This window comes from Aythya marila (assembly GCF_965140915.1).
Source record: "Aythya marila genome assembly, chromosome: Z".
NCBI lineage: Eukaryota > Metazoa > Chordata > Aves > Anseriformes > Anatidae > Aythya > Aythya marila.
Genome location: NC_139080.1, coordinates 18,200,404 through 18,220,473, shown reverse-complemented (window position 1 = coordinate 18,220,473; position 20,070 = coordinate 18,200,404). Strand labels below are relative to the sequence as shown.

General features: G+C 34.9%; 1 protein-coding gene across 9 annotated transcripts in view; it reads left to right on the top strand.

Moving 5' to 3' along the window:
• The window catches only part of ARL15 (ARF like GTPase 15), a 216,288-nt gene that overhangs the window by 74,789 nt on the left and 121,429 nt on the right, over positions 1 to 20,070 (top strand). For all 9 annotated transcript variants that reach the window (XR_014319323.1, XR_014319324.1, XM_082782863.1 and 6 more), the window contains 3 exons: positions 3,549 to 3,693; positions 6,383 to 6,442; positions 13,246 to 13,454. Coding sequence is in view for 7 of the 9 variants with exons in the window: in XM_082782863.1 (XP_082638989.1) it covers positions 3,549 to 3,693; positions 6,383 to 6,442; positions 13,246 to 13,454 (414 nt within the window). In the remaining 2 variants the exon portion in view is untranslated. The remainder of the gene's footprint in view (positions 1 to 3,548; positions 3,694 to 6,382; positions 6,443 to 13,245; positions 13,455 to 20,070) is intronic.

The following is a 20,070-nucleotide window of genomic DNA, read 5'->3' as shown; positions in this document are numbered from 1 at the left end:
AGGCATTCATAGAATCATTGAATCATTTAGGTTGAAAAAGGCCTCTAATATTACTGAGTCCAATCTTTAACCTAGCACTGGTTAACTACGTATGTATTCATGCAGTTTAAATGTAGTTTATTATATATTCCTTTTCCTCTCTCCTAGCTGTGCATAACTTCATTCAAGTGCCTTGAACGTTTCATTATTTGCATAAAATTACTCTGCTGCTTTCTCCAGTTGTTTCCTATCTTTAGTATTGTAGTTGTCTACTTTTTTTCACCCTATCTTTTATATTATCTCTTTAAGGTTTGAGATTCGTTTGTTCTTATGTGGTCTTGTACAATATCAGAATTATGGAGCTTAATATGTGTAAGCTTTACATTTTCTTTTTTTCCTTGGTATTTTGTCAGCAACTTCAGATGATTAACCAGTCCTCTGGATAGAAATGCATGCTGGGTACTAAAAGTCTATTTGTTCAACAATGTCTTAATTGAAAAATAAAAAGTGAAGAGAGGCTATATTCATAAATATAGGCAAGAGGAGGAGGGGAGCAGAGCAAAATGGTTGAGCTTTACAGCCTTAATTCTGGATTTCAAGAACCCTGGACGCTTGGTTTGTTAGCACTATATGTTGCACTAAGTTAGGGTATTTTTGTGTGATTGTGAGTGTGTTTAACCAACTAAGCATGAAATCCCTTGCTTCTGTTTGTCCCTATTAAATAGCAGCAACAAAAGAAACAGACAGGAGATGGGTCCAGAACAAAACAGAAATAATAGAGTATTTCACCCCAAAATGGAGAGTGAAACGAGAAGTACAATGAGTAGGCGAAGACAGACTCAATGACCGGAGGCAGTGTAATGTGTTGGAGAGAGTAGTAATTCAGGAATGTTCGCTGCCCAAAGCTTCAATCTCTGAGCGGCACATATGTCAGAAGGGTTTGGCCACCCCTGCTATAGATGCAATATTTAATGCTTTTCCCAGAAGAAACCTCTGTGGGGCTTTAAAGGGCCACTGTCTAGGATTGTCAGCTCAAATGCTGATCGACCTGAAACTGGAATAATCCGGTTGGGATAGAAATCCCTAAGCAAGAGGAAGACTGGCTAACTTCTACCCTTACCTCTTACATATCATTAAACTTGCGCGCGCAGCATGTGGACACACGCTAGTAAAATGAAAGTAACAGTGGGACTGAATATTGTACATTTTCCTGCAGACTGCAGTACCTAATTGCTCCCAGTTTCCTGGGTTAATAGATGCTTTTTTCCAAGACTGGCTAAACACATACATTTTTGCAAGATACTGTATTGTTCTATTTTAAGTACTTTCAAATCCACTCTTTCCTTTTTTTTTTTTTTTTTTTTTTTTTTCTCCAGAAACAATTAACTCTTACCTCTCTTTTCTTGTTTCTTCTCCCATCCAGTAGCTATAGTTGTTGAACATACCAGGTTTGCGTATTTGTGAAAGAGAACTGCAGTTCCTATATGACGAGTATCTGAAGACCAGTTAGACTGTTAATTCGCGTTTCTCTTACATCCTTTGGATTATTCAAATGGAGCACCTTGGTTTTGGAAGTGACTGAGAGTTAATAGTGGATTGAACAACTCTAAATATTGTTTATATGTTTGTTCTTTGGGTTTTGGGAATGGCTTCTTTACACCTTACACACATTCCTTGCAACACCGTGCATTTCTGACTGAAGTATAATATATGACATCTTAAATAATAGCACGGCTTTAGTCCACGCTTAATGAAATATCTCAGAATGCACTTCCTGTTCATAACCAAAAATAGAACATAGGATGTAGTTTTATTTCTTGTTCTGTGACCACTGAATTTTCTCCTCTTCCACAGTTCTTGTGGAGCTGCTGGATGCAGCTGCCAAAGTGGTAAACGTGGAGGCTTAGTCTCTACTGGATATCCCTGGTTTAGTTTAGGGCCATGTAACTTTAAGCTGCTGAGAAAACAGGACTGCAGTTACCGCTCTGTTTGTATAGTGATGTTTTCGGTGGTAGAGTTGTTCATTGAGCTTGAGCAGGAACACTGTAGAACAAGTTTACAGAATTAAAATATATTATTACAAGTATCCATTAAAATGTGAGACATTGGACATTAAGAATTCTCTTGAAAAAAAAGCCTCAATCGTGCTGCTGGTATGGCTACAATATACATGTAAATAGAATAATTTAACATCTATGCAGAAGGAAACCAATAAAACTTCCATAGTCATAATGAACTATCTTTTCATAATCACGCTATCCTTAGATGGCCTGCTCATAGTCCCAGAACCTGCTATTTGCTGCAGTGTCTTACTACTCTTCAGTTTCTTGTTTCCTGCAGTTGTCATCAATGAAAGGGGATGGGTAGTCACATAGACAAGTACTAGAATGTGTTTGTAAAGACTGAGCTTATTTACCCAGTGCTGTGATTAGTTGTGGTTAAGATGGTAAAAATGAATTAAATCTAGTAATCAGCTGCACTCTTGGTATAGTTGTGGAGACTCAGATATCTGTTGCTGGAGGTTCAAAAGCTAGGACCATGTAAAGACAAAAGGCATGAGAGAGAGAAGGAATGGCTGCACAGACACGTTTTCTGGTACTTGTTATAGCAGATGTATTCTTACGTGAAGGTAGCAGATATTGGGGAAAAGTACTTACATATTTTGGGGTGGAGAGGATGTATCTTGGACTTACACCTTAAATACAGAATTGCTAGCTATCCCACAATGGTATGATTTTAGTTTTTTTATGTAAAAGTTTTCCATATAATGTATAAAGAAGGATCTAATGAGCCTTACTAAGGGCTTAAGGGACCTGTTGGATGGGTCTGGCCTATTTTGGCAATATTATTTAAGAGACGTGAGCAGAACTCTAAAGTAGGCTTTGTGTAAGTGATTTATATTCTTTGTTGTGATTAATTCACTTCTCCAGGGAACAGTGAGAGATCTGCATTTTTATGGCCAGAACTATGTCCAGCAAAATATATTTCTTGCAAGCTATACTCTTTAACAGCTGAAATTGTTGGGTAGGACAAGTACTTTACTCCTTCTACGCACATGACAAAGCAAGCCCAGGAAGGAAATCAGTGGAGCAAAGCTCTCTGATTCTTTCTTGTGACAACAGGGTAAGCCTGGTCAGCAGCTGTTCAGAAGCTGCTTTGATGTTCACAGCAGGTACTGCATTAAGTTAGCACAGGAGTTTTCTACCAGTTTTCCTTCTGGAAGCAAACTCATGAATACCCGACTGCAGAGTAAAGTAGAGCTCATACATTTCACTGTATGTGCACTGTTCATGCTATTCAAGAAATTCAAGTCACTTTCTTCAATCCAGCTCCATGAGGTTTAGGTGAAAAGTTAACAGGTATATTTAAATTTTGTTGTAAAGCTGTTCTAGATTTTAGTTGAGCTGATCTCACTCTATTAACTGCTGATTTTGCCAAAACAGTAAGTTAGACTAATATTTTGCTTCTGTCTAGCACCTTTCAACTTATAAATCTGATTTTAAAATCTTGTTGAATAAATATTTGCAAAAAAAGAAGTAATTTCTTCCTCTTGTGTTTATTCCTGGCAGTGTTTTAGAGCACTTTGCTGCAAGGGACCACCACCACCACGACCTGAATACGACTTGGTTTGCATAGGCCTCACTGGTTCCGGCAAGACAAGTCTTCTGTCACAGCTTTGCAGTGAAAGCCCAGAGAATATAGTGTCTACTACAGGTAGGATGCTGCCTTTATTCCATGGTGTGTGCTTTTGGTGTTGCCAAAAGTTAATTTCTGAAACACACAGCAATGGCAGTAGAGAACTTCAGTTTAATCTTGCTTTTGAAGATAAATAATGTATTGTTTTGAAGCTAACCCAACTTTACTCTCCATGTTCGGCTGTACATTGGGGAATATCCATGAAAGCATACAATTTGGAATATGTCAAAAGTCAAAGCAGACATTGTGGTCTAATAAAATAGAACCTTATGAAACAGACAATAGCAGTTTGCTGGAGACAGACATTAAAAGGTTTCTTTCTTCTCTTTAGTGTTGGCTTTTGAGCAGTCTTGTTATACAATCAGAATAGAGAACATAATATAAATTAGCATGGGGTAGTGAAGCTCTGAAAATTACATCATACTTAATTTCTTATAATTGGTCAGTTCTTCTTTGTGGTATATGCTGGCATACAAAAGACTAACATAATGGAAATTATTTCTGGTGATAATCCTTCCTTTTAGATCAGCAAAGAAACTTGCTTATGTAGTAAGAGCAGATTATTTACAAAAAGTTTGAGTGGTATTGAAAAGATGTGTAGAAACAGGCACAACAACAGCTAAAAGGCTTCTTAGCTGCAAAAATTTGAATATGCATGCTGATATAAAAGAACCAGAAGTACTTAATATTGAAAAAAAATATGCAAAAAAACAAAAAAAAGCCCAAGACAAAATAAAACAAACAAAAAACCTTGTAGAATAAGAAAAAGGGATAAAAGGAATACCTGCCTCCCAGGTTCAAAAAGAAGACAGATTAGGACCGCAGAGATGGAAGAAATCTGGATGTGTGGCTACAGCAGTTTATTAAGGTTGAATTGCAGGGGGAACAGATAGTGAGTGTTGTGCGAGTAACTTGTGTGTATAGTTTGTTTTATGGCTTTATACTGAAGCTGTAAGCACAGCTTACATGGACATGAACTGGTTTTCAGTGTGTCTTTGCTTGAATTACAAGAACACAAGGTTATTTAATAAAATAGTAAGTAAACAAAGTAAAACAGGTACAAGAATGCATAATTAATCCATTATTGTGGTGTAATTAGGAATGCTAAAATGATCTGACACCTCATTGCGTGGAGAAGATGTCAATGCCTAATTCAAAAGGTTAGCAGGAAATTGTTGAGCAATTTGTCATTTTTTCTCTTTATCTTTGGAGTTCACCTGAAATTAGTGCAAAATAAACTTTAACACTTTGGACCCTGAAAGAAACAGTAACAGCAATGTAAACAGCAATATCAATCTATCAAAGGAAATAATATAAATACAACTCATTTAAAAAATAAGTTTCTTACATGTTTCTAGATAGTAGCATCAAAATCTTACTGTGTAGTTAGGCAACTTTGAGCAAAGCAAATGGACCCCAGAGAAAACTGGGTGGCATCCAAATCAAAAGGGTAACTCTCTAGGATGCTCAGTTTATAACAAATGTATCTATTTGTAACCTTTGCTAGATTAGAAAATATGACTGAGAATCAGTAAATACATGACAGCTTCTCCATTTGGTTTTCAAACCATACCCTGTATTTTTGATTTTCTCATCAAGTCCATTCATGTCCATTCCAGTTCTTAGTTTTCTAGGAATAGTTTAGGAATTATTTTAAGACAACAAGCCATTTCAAAATTATCCCTTTCAGAATTTCTTGCACTTTCCTGTTCTGCACCTTACAGTGATTGGGGTTGGAGTTAGGGTACGGGAATACCTTATTGGTCTGATCTGGGAGAACAAATTCTGTGTGTGTGTGTTAAATGATAGCTAATGAACGCAGAGCGACACACATTCTTGAAAACTGGTTAACTTAGTTTGTAGGTATGTAATCATGAAACTGCTTGTGATAGTGGAAATAAATTCAATGTCTATCTGGACATTTTATGCTGAAAGAATAGATGTGGTTTTTCTTATATACACGTACATGTCCATATGTATCTATAGTTTAGGATGTAGTACAGTGATGGTTTGCTGCAAGCCTTGCTAATTACCTTTCTTTTGGCTGTCTTAATTTCCAGGTAGAAGAAAACATCAATTACTATATATATATATTTAAGCATATAACAGGCTAATAGAAGATTCACAGATACTTCTAGTGTGCTTGAAACCACTTTAGTAAATACCACTCAGCACTGCAAAAGGATCTTTCTGTTAATAATATTTATAGACAGGATTAATGCTCTAAGTGTAACTAAAACCTGTGACGTTTAAACGTAAGACGAAGTGATTTAAATAACACATTATCTTCCACGTTTCCTAAAAAATTGTACAAGAATCACATCATGTTATTGGCAATTTGAAATCTAAGCTTCAATTCCAGCTGCATTAAAAGATTATTGTATAAAAATGTATTTCATTCTATCTCCTTACCAAATGGTAGATGACTTGGGTGGAAATTTTGTGCTGTGTTTAATGTATGCCAGCTAGTAAATTGTATCTCTGTAAATGTCTTAGCTCTTGCTGATTTGTCTCCCTGCACCCTGCAACTGGGGTTTAAATACGATGCAAAAACATCATATTTAAACAGAATTTCATATGCAAAATATTGCGCTATGTTTTGTTTTGTGTTTTTTTTGGTGAAAAATGTAGTCTTTTCTAAATGTATGGAATTGATTTCAAATGGCCTCTTTGACAAATCGCATTTTAATCTCTTTTCTGTTTTTAGGTTTTAGCATAAAAGCAGTGCCATTCCAGAATGCCATCTTGAATGTAAAAGAACTTGGAGGTATAGCATTTATTCTTTTGATTATGAAAAGATACAGTGTCTAAATCTCATCATACCAAAATATTAGCTGTTTTAGATTTAAAAATGATAAATCATTGGGGCTGGAATTTAAAATCCATTTTTCACAACAGTACATAAAGTTGAGAAAGATTGAAAAGAAAGTAAAAAGTAGTAGTTTCTGCCTATGGTGTTATCAAAGATAAGCCTATGTTTTTTTTAATTATTCATTTGTTAAGGCATTGTTATCTAAATTCCCTTTAGTTTGAAGGTCTAGTCCAGGCATTTAATCTTGGAAAGCTGGAGGGAAACGTGGAGGAAGACAGGGGCATCTGTTTTTAAAAATCACTGTCCATTCTTGCATGCTATTCAAAGCATGAAATTCCATATAGTTTTAATTTTTTATACTCTATTTTAAAATTATCTTTTAGGCTTAGGTGACTGAAAATTGAAAGCTTCATATATGTTTGTACACCAAAGTAGTAACAGCCAATATTTAAGGAAAATAAAGAGCAAAAGTCATACTGTTTAAGGTTCTTGTATTCAGCAGCCAAGCAGTTATGTGAAACAGATGCTGACTGTGTAGTATCCTTTTTGTTTGGCTGAACCAATATCCTTCCTTGAGGTCGAAGATGGTGCTAGTTTTGAGTGTGCTGGTTGACTGCTGGAGCGGCTAATGAAGACAGATTTTGTTTCTTCATTTCTGTAGGGATTGTAAAACTTCATGCAAAGCGCATAGAAAACAGTTGTCTTCTTTCATCTGTTCTGGTTTGATTATTTCTTCATCAGTCTTCAAGGTTTGGGACATGGAACAAAGTTTGCTGTGCTTTTTGCATATTTTTTTTTTTTTTTAAGAACACGATGCTAGAATATTAAAACAAAGCAAAAATCCTGTTTTTGCTTTTTTATTATTTTTATTTGTTAAGCTAGACTGCCTCCCTACCAGAAATCAGTGTTTTCATTCAATTCCGTAAATATTAAATGTTTAATTTATAAACATTTGATTCCGAGTAAGAATATATAGCTTTCAAATCAAACTTAGGCCTGCTTGAATTACTTGAAAAAGAACTCTTCCTTTATTTGCTTGAATTATTTGAAAAGAAATCTTCCTTTAGTTACTGACCAAGCTGAACTTCCTATTTTTTATTATTTTTATTTTGATACACCACAATTCCTTCCTGCTTTTTGTGAAATTAAAGTACCACTTTCTTCCAAAAACGTTGTCCATAAAATACTGTCTATAGTTTGAATTACTGTGAAGATGTGGTGTGCCCCAAACCATGTTCTTTCAGAAGGCACTCTTACTATGGTAACTTGAAACATCTCTCTGAATTACACAACTTAACTGAGTAATGGTGTAAAAACAAATTATAGGTTTGATGATTTACTGCTATGGTGCAGTAATCTCTGGTGAAAATTATGAATAAAACTGTGTTTGATGAACATAAGGAAGAGCGGGGAAAGAATGGAAAAGTAAAGCATGCTAATGTATTGTTTGGAAATTTCTAACACTGTTTTAATAAAAGAAATTTGGGATACTGAATGCTGAGGTTTATTCTCAAGACAGATAATGAAGGTGCAAAGGCACTATGAAGTGTTTTTTTTGTTTGTTTTTGTTTTTGTTTTTTTGGCTCTAAGAAGTTTCTTTCCAGCCTTGAGATCCAGAACCTGCATCCACCATTTATTCAGTATATTTATTCAATCATTCAGTGCTGTAATGCTGTCAGAGCAGAATATAAAATCAGGGCAGTTGTCATGATGTGGATACTTAGGCCTATGTCAAGATTATAGGCCCAAACTGGAGGCCACCTAATAATTTACAGTTGTGGGTGTTTTTTTTTTTTTTTTTTTTTTTTTTTTTTCAGTAAGCCTCTTTAAACCTGGTCAAATTTAAATTAATGATTTTTGGATGAGAATAGCTCTTTTTATTCTTACTGATTCTAAAAACGCTAACAAAATGTTAGCGTTTATTATATTAAAGTTAATTTATTAACTTTCTCTGTTTTATGTGCCTTAGTACATATTGTCACGTATTTGTGTTAGGTTTTTGTAAGCTACGTAAAGGCCTTTTGCATGTGCATAGATAATCAACATGTTGTGTAATCATCTTTTAAATTCTATTTAAGACAAAACATATTAACCAGTTAGCAAAAGTGGAGTGCTTAGTATCAGGGATGCTTGAAGTTCCATGCAGTTGAGCAAGCCCAGGATAAGAGAACTGTCCTCCCCACTGCTGTTTCTCCTTAAGCTTCATGAAAAGTAATAAATTCACACCCTTAAACTAGCTGAATGAATTGTGTAGGTGAGAGCTCGAGAACCAATAACTTTTAAACAGGATTGGTTAAACAAAGCATGCGTATTTTGTCCTAATTTGGAAGTAAAGAGTGAGAGCGAGTAGGAGGGGTAGTCATAGTGTCATGCAAAACAAGTTGAATGGAAAATGTAAACACCTGGAGAAGATGGCAATAGCCGTCAGATAGTAAAGAAAAAGATGAAGTAGAAGGAGATTATGATGACCTGTTAATTAGCATTTAATTTTTAAATAGGTATAGGCAAGCCACCTTCCTTTCTTCTGTGGAGAAAGGGGGGAAGACTGAACGCTATTTTAACAACACAGGCTGGTAGAGCAGCTAAATTTCAACTATTTAGTCATCAGAAAACTGATCCCACAAGTAAATGCCAGCCTAAGTAATCCTCACAGGGACATACTAAAACAAAGCAATAAAATCTCATTACTGTATTTGACTAAAAGGCAGTTGACACCTCTACAAAATCTGGTCATGGAGTGTATGTAATGCCATCTGCGACATATCTGCATCTAACAGTTTACAGAACATCTTAGCAGATGACATTTTTAGATGACCCTGATGAGCTGTCCAAGCTGTGAGTTGCACAGAGATGTTCAGCTTCTGAAAGCATTAAAGATGGATCTGTTTGCTATCAATCATGCACAAGCCTTCTGTTCAAATGGTGCCTAAGCTCTTTCACATAGTTTCCTCATTTCATAGATAAGAGATCATTTACACCTGTTTGCTGACTTTGTTAAGTTGAGTCCTGAGGTAATTCAGACAAGGATTGAGCAGTAGTGATCTTTCCACTGTTCTGGGAAAATATTGTTCTAAAATTAGCTTTTTACAGTGTGAATAGACATTTACCATTTAACTCAAAGCAAATAGGAGTCATGTAAGCGCTGCTTGCCTATCTACAATAGGATAAGCAAAAAAAAACCACCACTCGTTTTCTAGTTTCACTTTCTGCAGAGTAGGGGCTGTTTTTAATTGAGTAGGATTTTTGTGAAAAGTAGATATTTCTTTTTTGTTTGTTTGTTTTAAGCAAACCATCTTCTGTTTTCTTCAGGCTGAATCAATGGGTGGCGTACAGATAGCATCCTAGTTTATCATAATAAACTACACCTACATTTTATGAACAATGCCCACCCACCCCTTTACCTCGTTTCCCCACACACACACACCAAAAAAAAAAAAAAAAAAAAAAGGTTTTGAGTTTTCGATTCTAGCCAGAAAAGCTTTGAAAGGCTAAAGCTGATTCAAAGTTTTGTGAGCCAGTCAGCAGAAGGGCTAGACAGACAGAAATAAGACAGCTGTGGTAGACTTACTGCATTCTTTATATGCCTGCTGGTGTCAAGTGCCAGAGAGAGAGATACATAAAGAGCTTTCCATAACAGATTATCTGTGCTGTAGCTGAAGGTGTGACTTCCAGTTAAGATGAGGGTACATCTGAGACACGCTGGGCACTGGTAGCAGTCTTCAGTCTGAGGAGTTGTGTTGTTTCATCTGTGATCCCAGCTGCTGTAGAGTCTTCAGCAGAGGTGGATGGAGAGTAGACATGGCATAGTGGGTAGAGAGGAAACTGGTGGATGCTTTTCTAGTTGCCAGCCATTCTTTCCTTACTCTAGAGGACTTTCTGTGTGTTTAGAGGGGAAAAAAGGGAGGGGGGGGAGAAGGAAGGCTGAAAACAATTGTCGTCTATAAAGTCCAGTTTACTGTGGTGTGTCACCTATTTCAGAATATTAAAGCTTTAGACTTAAGGCTTAATAAATGTTAGAGTATATTGTAGGGCACGTGTTTTCTTTTCATCCTTTCCTCTGACTAGAGCAGGAGATTTTTATTTTAAATTCCACATTTTATTTTAAGATGGCAGTATAACATACCTAAGGAGAAGCTTAAGGAGATCGAACTGCCTCTTCACAGATAAGTGTCTATATGGTGTTTTTAAAGTGTGCAAGTGCTTGTAACCTAAATGTTGTTCTAACAGTTTTAAATATCAGCATAGCTGGAATTTCAAAGCTGGAGACAGCACCTGTGTTAGCTAATAGGGAAAATACTGAAGGCCTGACTTCTCAGTGGGGAAGCATGGAAGGCAGAGAAGAGAGAGATGTTTTTCATAAACTTGAGTTTAATGTAAGCTTTCACGCACAGGCTAGATAGACTATCTTGATGCAAAGGCTGTGTGGCATTTGTGCTATCAATGCAGACTTGCTGCAAGTTTGACAGCTAACAATTTTGACACCTTCAAGTGCTTTTCAGTAAAGTTCTTCTGTGATGCTATGTTCTGTTCTCTTACAAGCACTGAAAAGGAGAGAAATAAAGGTAGCATCAGACTGCCATGAATGAAGCACAGAGGTTTATTTCCTTAGAAATAGTCAGTATTCTTATTAAGATAAAACTCCGGGTTTGGCAGCAACATGTGGTAGAAAAGAAGCTGGCTGAATCTTAGGGTAGGTGAGAGTTGTTATATTACTAGGACAACAAAAAACAAACAAACAAAAACACAAAAAACACCTTCAAATAACTGGTCATGGTGTTGGCCTTTTAGTTCACTGAAAATGATCATTTATTTATTTTTTTAAGTAATGTAATACTCATGGCTGTGGCTGACACTGCTGTGCATTGCTGTGTTAAGTAGAGTCTCTCAGGCTGAAAACTCCTGTGTCTGCTAGTTCTCCTTGGTTCTGATACAGTGAGTTATTTGGAAGGACTGGTGTATATAATAGGTGCTATGAAATTCTTTCATTTCTCTACAAATACAATTGATAAATATTACAGTGGTAAGGAAACATACAATTAACTTCCAATGCAATCCCTCTCCTGTGTAAGTAATGTTGGTCTTCTGAACTTGACAATAAAATGAAAGAAATACATGTCCTATTTGTGCATTATTACTTCACGAGACTGGTTAAATTAGTAAAGAAATTAAGCAAGGTCTTGACTAAGTCCTATGACTGTCAAGTAACCAATCCTTTAGGTCTTTTGCAGAAAAACAGCGTTCAGATTTGAATCCAGTATTCTCTATAGGAAAAAGTGTGAATTCACAAAGTTCATTAGCCACCTAGATTGTGCTGGGTGCAAGACAGACTGAGTGCTTCAGGTTCCATTGTCATCAGTACTGTGAAGGGAGTAACTCCATGGAGTGAGATTTGAATACTCATGGATGCGTAAAGTGTAACGGTGTGAATTTCTTCTTAAATTTTGATTTCTTCACCTGTTTTTAGTGTCTCTTTTCAGTTGTACAATGCACAAATTAACTTAATATTTTAAGTGTCGTAGCAAAGTTATAGTAATTGTATTGCATTAAATTCCCATTTTATTGCATTATTATATTATTATTATTATATCACATTAAATTCTCATTTTGACATGTTGGTCAAAAACTTTGTAGTCAGGTGTTCTGTTCCATCGAAAAACGGAGCTTTCTTATTATCAGAACTTGGTATGCATGTCTACGTTAAAACTCACTTTTCCCTATCTCAAAGTAAGAATATTGTATGTAAAGTGTATGTATATATAAAAAAAAAAATCAGCACATTTTTTCAAATCACTGTCTTGCAGACGTGTCAAGTTTTCTCCTACGGTATTGCTGTTGCTGTTCACTTTTTAATGGTAGTCCCCATGAGTGTAGTGCCAGATTCAGACATTCAAAGAATAGCCTATGTCCAAATTGTTGTTTAGATAGTTTGACAGCTGTCAAATAATTTTTTTTTCCTACCTCAGTGTTACAACATATGCTGCTCTCCAGGGGAGACAAAAGCTTTATAGATAACCTTATTGCTTGGCTTCTGTTGAGTTGGCTGAGTGCCACTGAACTGTGTCCTAAAATTTACTGTGGCACATAAGCCTGTACAGTCAGTCACATGTCTAGTGTTGGGTTCTTCCAGAATCTGTCATGTGGCTGAGATAGTAAAAGTAGTTGAAATTAATACCTTTGCAAATTGTCACCCTATCTCCTCATTCCCTGTTCAACTCACTACTGTATCACCATTTTCCTCATTAAATGTGTAATTGCAACTTTAGAAGGTTTTCCTAATACCTTTTTTCACTGATTATGAAGTATTTGATGGTTTGGGGGTGAACTGAAAGACCTTACCATACTTAATAATGAACAGCTGACATGACGGGAGCCACAGGTTAAGCTACATGGCTAACGAAAAGAAAAATGGGCAAAGGATGTCCTGTTTACTTGTTATTATCAGTATATTTCAGTGAGAAAGTATGGGATTAGCCCAGCCAACATTGAAAGTGTAGTAGTTCTGCCAGTAATTGTTTATGGAGCAGAAACTTTCAATGCCTTGAGTCACATTCTTTCCTTATTTAAATGATGTTAGTTTCTATGTTTGTGTTTGTGTACATGTATCCCGGATTTATGGTTGCTTTTTTTAATGTATATTTATGAGAGAAAATTTAGTAGATTGCTTTGATTGTTCTAAGTAGAAGGGTTATTTTTGCTTATAAGTGTTAAGACTGTTTAATTGTATTTATTTTAATTAGCTCTTATTATTGTCTTGAAAGGGGCTGACAATATCAGGAAATACTGGAGTCGTTACTACCAAGGATCCCAAGGGGTAATATTTGTATTAGACAGTGCCTCCTCTGAAGATGACCTAGAAACTGCTAGGAATGAACTGCATTCAGCTCTCCAGCACCCACAGTTATGTACTTTGCCGTTTTTAATACTGGCCAATCATCAAGACAAGCCAGCAGCTCGCTCCGTACAAGAGGTATGTGAACGTGGCAGCATCTTGCCTGTTTGTATTTACTGTCTGCACACCACTGACCCATTATTACTTATTACCCAGACATCCTAGTTACGGTCTGGCCTCAGTTAGCCTTCATTGTAAATACACAGACCAAGAACAGCCCCTGCCCCTAAGAATTTAGTCCAATGCACTCTATACAGGCTCAGTTGTTCTGGAAAACAAACAAGTAATACTTGGATACAAACACAGTTCAGCTTTTTCGCTGTATTTTGCTGAAGGGAGAAAAGACGTTTTAACTACTCTTATCAAAAGCTGCTGGGACAGTGTTTTTTGTTGTTGTTTTGCTTTTTTTTTTTTTTTCCTATTAGTTTAATCTTCTAGGATCCCATTACTCTATTCTGTGCAACAGCTTAAAGCAATAGACTGTTTGTAGCCATGGGTAGCCTTTACGTAAAAGCTTTTTTTCTTAAGTTTTATGTAACGAAGTGAGAGCAGAGGTGCAATTCCTGTTGTGAAGTTCTTGAGCTGTTCTGATTTTCTTTTTTTAAGTAGTAATGTTTTTGTCTAATTTCTAGCTATCACATAGTAAATTACAGAATTCTTCTTTTTGGTGTACCTTTTGTTCTTAAGTTTCTGAAAAATTGTTCTTTCACACATTCTAATGAAATTGAGGAAATGCTGAAAGTTACTTACTCTTCTTGAAAAGCTCTTCTTCTGAAGTTGTAGGAAGAAATTAAGATCCTGTTGTTTCATTCTGTTCATAACTATGTCATTTAAAGAACTCTTCATATTAAAGATTGTATGTGAAATCTTGTTTGTTCTGTGAGTGGTGTTTTTCATACATCAGAGTCAAAACTGTTTCAACACTTTCTTGTGTTGCTAATCAGTATTTGAAATTCATCTTTTCTTATGTGTACATCTTTGTCTAAAATATACTTCTGAAAAATGCATATTTGATTTGATGCAAAACTTAATCATCTGTAGGATAACTGCTATTTGTGCAGTATATTTGCATGTACTTTCTCTGCTGCTTTATGCTTTCTTTGCCAAAAGAGACAATATAGTTAAGTTTATTATGTGTTAAGTAGGAGAAACGTAAATAATGATGTTTTTAATAAGAGAAGAAGAAAGTAAGTGAAAATTGTGTAAATTAAAATGTAAAAATCTGTATTAAATCGTTGATCCTTTCCTCCAAGATTCTGTGTTTAAAAGAGAGAAAAAAAAAAAAAGGATTTGGACTTTAAGTTGCATAAAAACGTAAGCTGAAATGATGCAGAGATTGAATCTACAATTCTAGGTCTTGTCATCTTGTGGATGTTGGAAGAAGTAATGAATATTTAGAGGAAATGTAATGTGGATTTTAATATATCAAGCTATTAATTTATTCTAGTTTATTGTGCAAGGTAGAAACAAACCATATATTCCTCAGCCTCTCACTTGAAAAATGACATTATCCTAATACAAGACTGCTTTCATTTAGTTCTTTAAATATGCCTAAGTTATTTCGATTTTACTATTTTTCGTAGAGTAGTACAGATTACTTTCCATCAATGGATTTTTTTTAACGATTTAACTATTTTCAAGCATTTATTGTTTTTTCTTTTTGAAATGGCCCTATTGGGTTTAATGTTAATTGAAAGTTTGGTTATAAATCTTGTTTAAGAAATCTCTGGTTTCATATGAAAAGTGAATATGGGAGAGGAACGATGTCTTTGTGCCGTGTGCTGTATGCTATGGCAAGTTATAGATGTAACTCTTAATTTTGCAGTTGAGCCCCTTTAGGTAGACTTTTGATATACCATATCCTTTGTGTATTTAGAGGTAATGTTTCTTCTCTTTATTGACAGTACCCTCTTTCTCTCCTTCTCCCTCTACAACATTACCAGTTGTTTGATATCAGTGGAGTAACAGATCTTTATACGCTTTCAGCAGTATTTAAATACACTTCTACTGAATGCTTGTAAAAAATCTTGGTTTATACTTCTAGCAAACAGGTCTTGATTGCTACTTTGAGTTTGTATGAAATGCTGAATACAATATTTTTGTTAAATGCACACAGCTAATGCATATCTTCAGGAAAAAAAAAAATAATCCGGTATCGTCAGGTGTATGTCTGTGAATTTTTTACTTAAGAATAGTGGGGAAAATAAAGGTATTCTGAACTGAAGAGGCTGTCACAAAGTTATTCCTGGTATTTTGTCCCTGAAAAAATGATGTCATGTGCTTGCTGTGAATGCAAAGTGGGAGTCTTACTCAATTTGCAAATGTTGAAATAGAAATTTCTTGCTTTCTTAGAGGTTTTGCTGGGCTTTTGTCCTCATTAGTGAGGTCTGACATGAAAGGAAAATGCTGACACATCATATCACCATTTCTTATTCCTAAAAGAGAATTTTTAAAAATTTAATAAAGAAAATCTGTTAAGCACTGTCAGTTTTATTAGACTTTTTTTTTTTTTTTTTTATTCCGAACTGCATTAAGTTTAGGTATTTTCATGCTTTTTTGTGTGTCATAAGATAAATGAATCACAGTTGAAATTTAAAATTATGTATGCATTCTTTTAGACAACAAATTGCCTTTCTTTAATGGATATGATAGGACCCCTTGGAGTATAATTAAAGAAAATGTCTGAGTAGAGTGGTGTGTAATAGGAATTGTAGAAAAATATTTATCTACAACAAAAATCCTTCACAAAACTGTACAACTGCCAAGCACTTTCTGCAACAGATGTTAGTTATATTTATTGTTGGGAAGTGCAGTTGCTTTAGCTTTTCAGAATTTTATATTTTATGTCTTTTTTCTATGCATTGCATAGTTTAAAACAATATCGTAGAAGCTATATACTTAGTATATACTAAGTATTAAACAATATCATGAATAGCTCAATTCAAAATTACAATAACTTTTTGGAAGAATATCCAGTCAGTTTGTTTAATCATAAAATGTAATTGAACATTTTCAGGCATGATTGAAGAATATACTTCATGTTACAGAAGTGACCAGGAAAACTTATAGGAGAAACTAAACTGAAATACTGATCAGAAATGTGATGTTATCTTCCTGTATTCAGTTGCTGGTTGGTTTTCCTTTATTTTTTATTTTTTAAATCGTAGAATGACAGGATGTTTTGGGTTGGAAGGAACCTTAAAGATCATCTAGTTTCAGTCTCCTGCCAAGGGCAGGGACACTTCCAACTAGAAGGATGGTAAACCAAAAAAAGTACATATGACATTTCATTCTAGAAGCTGTGAATGAAGATATGCCTCTTAATTCTGTTACGTCAGCTTGTGTGGTATTTATTCCATCTTCCTGTATTAAAGATATTTGTAAGTTGTTTTGATGTTTGTTGTAGCACTGGTGCATACATAAATGATTTTAAATAGCTGCTAAGTGCATTAACTGGAGCATAGAACTCAGGCAATAATATTTAAGTTAATAGGTATATTGCAAAATAACTTTATTTTAGATTAAAATTACAGTAATGAACAATAACTCCTGTGGAAGTCAGTTCTTACTGCTGTTTTGGAACCCTCCTATATTAAAAAATTTAGAGTTGCAAGCAAAACAAAAAATTAGTTACTCAACAGATGGGGAAGATTGTGTGAGAGTGGCATAGCAGTTTGGCCACCGTTTCCAAAATACTGGATGCAATTCTAGAACAGCGTACCTAATTACATATATGTATATTATATAAATGCATAAAATTAAATAAATTATATATATGCATATAATTAAAAAAGCATAATATATAGATAGATATTTTTCTTATGGAGTGTATTTCTGGTGTTCCATCAAAAGTTGCTTTTGATTATAGATGAGTGGTTTTGATTAGTCAAATTTCTTTAAAGGCTTAAAATATAACAGCAAGTTTTTGGTGTTAAGAGCATTGTAAATTGCTTTGCAAGTGAACCTTTTCACTTGTTGATTTTTATTTTGGAATCTGCGTTGGTTTGTGTGCTAATACTGGAAGCTGGATTTTTTAGTACATTTCTCCTATAATTTGAACCAGTATGCAAACTGTGAGTCACTTACCAAAGTCACAAAAATATTTAGTAGTGACAGGTAGGATGAGTTGGAAGCTGTTCACGGCCATTGTGCTTCAGGAATAGGCAAACACTTAATCTGAATGTGCTGAGGATTTGTAGAAGCCACATCAGACTGATGAAAGCAGAAACTGAATCGGCCCATAAAGCTTTGCCAGTTCAGTAGTGAAGATACATATTTGTGTGGTGGAATATTGATTTTGGAGAGTTTCTGGTTTTTGGTTTTGTGGTGTGGGTTTTTTTTTTTTTGGTTTGTTTGTTTGTTTGAAGATATAAGGCTGTTTGCAAGATCACATGTGAAGACATCCATAGAATTTAATTTTTGTTGTTTTCTTTTACTTATCCAAAAGTGCAAGTAATTTTTTTTTTTTTTTTTTTTTTTTTTTTAGAAATACCAGCACATTTAATATGCAATGAGTCTAGCAGACAGTCTTCTCAGTCTGTTTTAAGATTGTTATCTTTTTTTTTATTATCTTTCTAAATACTGTCAGGGAAAAAGGTGAAAAAATATTATGTGAGCTGATCACAAATGCCTTTTTCTCTTGTGTAGGAGGTCTTGCTTTAAAGTTGAAGTACTCATTGGTGTGTGAAACTTCCCATTTTTCTTTGTTCTTCATTAGAGTATGATTAAAAATGTCTTTGAATTACAAACAGTATTTTCAAAATCAAATGTGAAAGATTGGTCCCTTGATTGCATGAATTGTGGTGTTTTCATATATTTGACACTATTTTAAGGTGTTTGGGTTTTCAGTCGTGGATGGTGTCCAGCTTGGTTTTCTGCTAGCAGAAAGGGTGGCTCTCCTTGCTAAGTGAACCACAACAGTGATGTAGGGACTGTTACACTGCAAGCTTTTCCTCTCTTGTTTATGTCTGGAATTATTTGTGTAGATAAACAATGTTGTCTTGATGCCTTAAGTTTCTTGAAACTAAATTGTTGCAGTACAATGTTGCAGGTTTATCAGGGGCTGTGCAGGGGATCTGGAGAGCTATGGAAACTGTTCTTTGTGGGCCTGATGCTTTGTAGTCTAAGCTGGCTGCATATGACATTCTTAATTCCAGGATTTAAATTACTCCTCCTTATTGTGTGTAAGGTAGATCAGTGTTCTCGTGCTATTTTGCCATAGTTTGTCTTGTATTTTCTGTTAGTTAGGTTAAAATAGCTGCTTTTTGGAAAACCTTTCAATTTACTGTGTGAATATTATTATAGATGTCACTACTAACAATCTGAAAAATGGCATTGATAAGTTGATAGTAGGTTAAGCTTCAGAGAGAGTTCAGTATCTCAGCTAACAGCTTTGAAAAGATAGTGCCTCCAGAAGCAGAACATAATAATAATAAAATAAAAATAAACAAACAAAAAAACTGCCTGAAGCCAGGAGCAAAAATGGAAGTACTGGCTGCACTCAGTCCCATTCTTGCCCTGCTCAAACCTTGCAAATTAGTTCACCTACCCGAATTCTTAAAGACCAGCTGTTGCAAATTTGTGTACTTTGACCGGGACGACATCTATAGCAAAGTTAAATTGCGGGCAGATTTTTAGTTCCTCAAAAAACTATTTGCAAAATAATTTATCTTCAAATTACTGCAGCAAATAGCCAAAATATGGATTCCTACCCTGTTTTGAGATCATAGTGACCTAAATGACCTTAATATTTGCAATCCCTTCACAGCAAATACTTCTCGTCCAAGGTGTATCCCCTGATATTTGAAGATTGTTTTGGAGCTGGATTCTGCTATTTTAAGTATTGGCTGTTTCTTTCAAAACTGTGGCCTCTGCAGGAACTGTGGAGTTATTTGTCAGGCTTCAGTTATGAATACATTTCCAGGAGAGGACAACATTTATAAACTGATGTTTAGGAAATACTAATTTTGCCATGCTTAGAACAATGCTGAAAAATCCCTATTTACACATCTCATAGGAAATCTCCCTTTCTGATAAAATAATTTCTTCAGAACACTTAGAGCACTTACGTATAAAAAGATCCTAAAATAAAGTAATATAAACAAAATATCATACAGGAATATAAAGATCAGTATAAAATAATCAGTAAGTAGATCCATGCCCTAGTTGGATGTGAACAACAAAACAGGTTTATAGGGTTGCAAGTCTGTGTCCAATGTAAATATTTAGGAGGTAGAGCATTCTTTAATCATTGCATTGTTAAAATAATTACTAATAGCAAGTTAGGTAGTAAATATTTACTGCTGCAAAATGCAAGTAACCTTTTAAAGAAATTAAAATAAGAAATTGCAAATCTGGAAGAAGCTGTATTTTTTCTCATCACTTTGAATCTCTAGCATGGTAGGAAATAATGGTGAGCAAAGAAAAAATTAAGATGAGCTGAAAAGGAATTGTAAAGGCTGTTTAAGGATTTGTAAATAAATAAATCTACCCAGAAGGTCTCTTTGTATGAAAATCCCTTTATAAAAAGGTGAAGAATGACATGAAGGATCCAAACAGTAAGCACCCTTTTCTTTAGATGGATTTGTTTCAATTACTGTTTTATAATAAATGAGGCCATGGCAGATACCTCCTACTCCCCTACTCCCCTCCCACCGTATTTTCATTAGATCAGATGGTAATTTGGAGTTGTTGA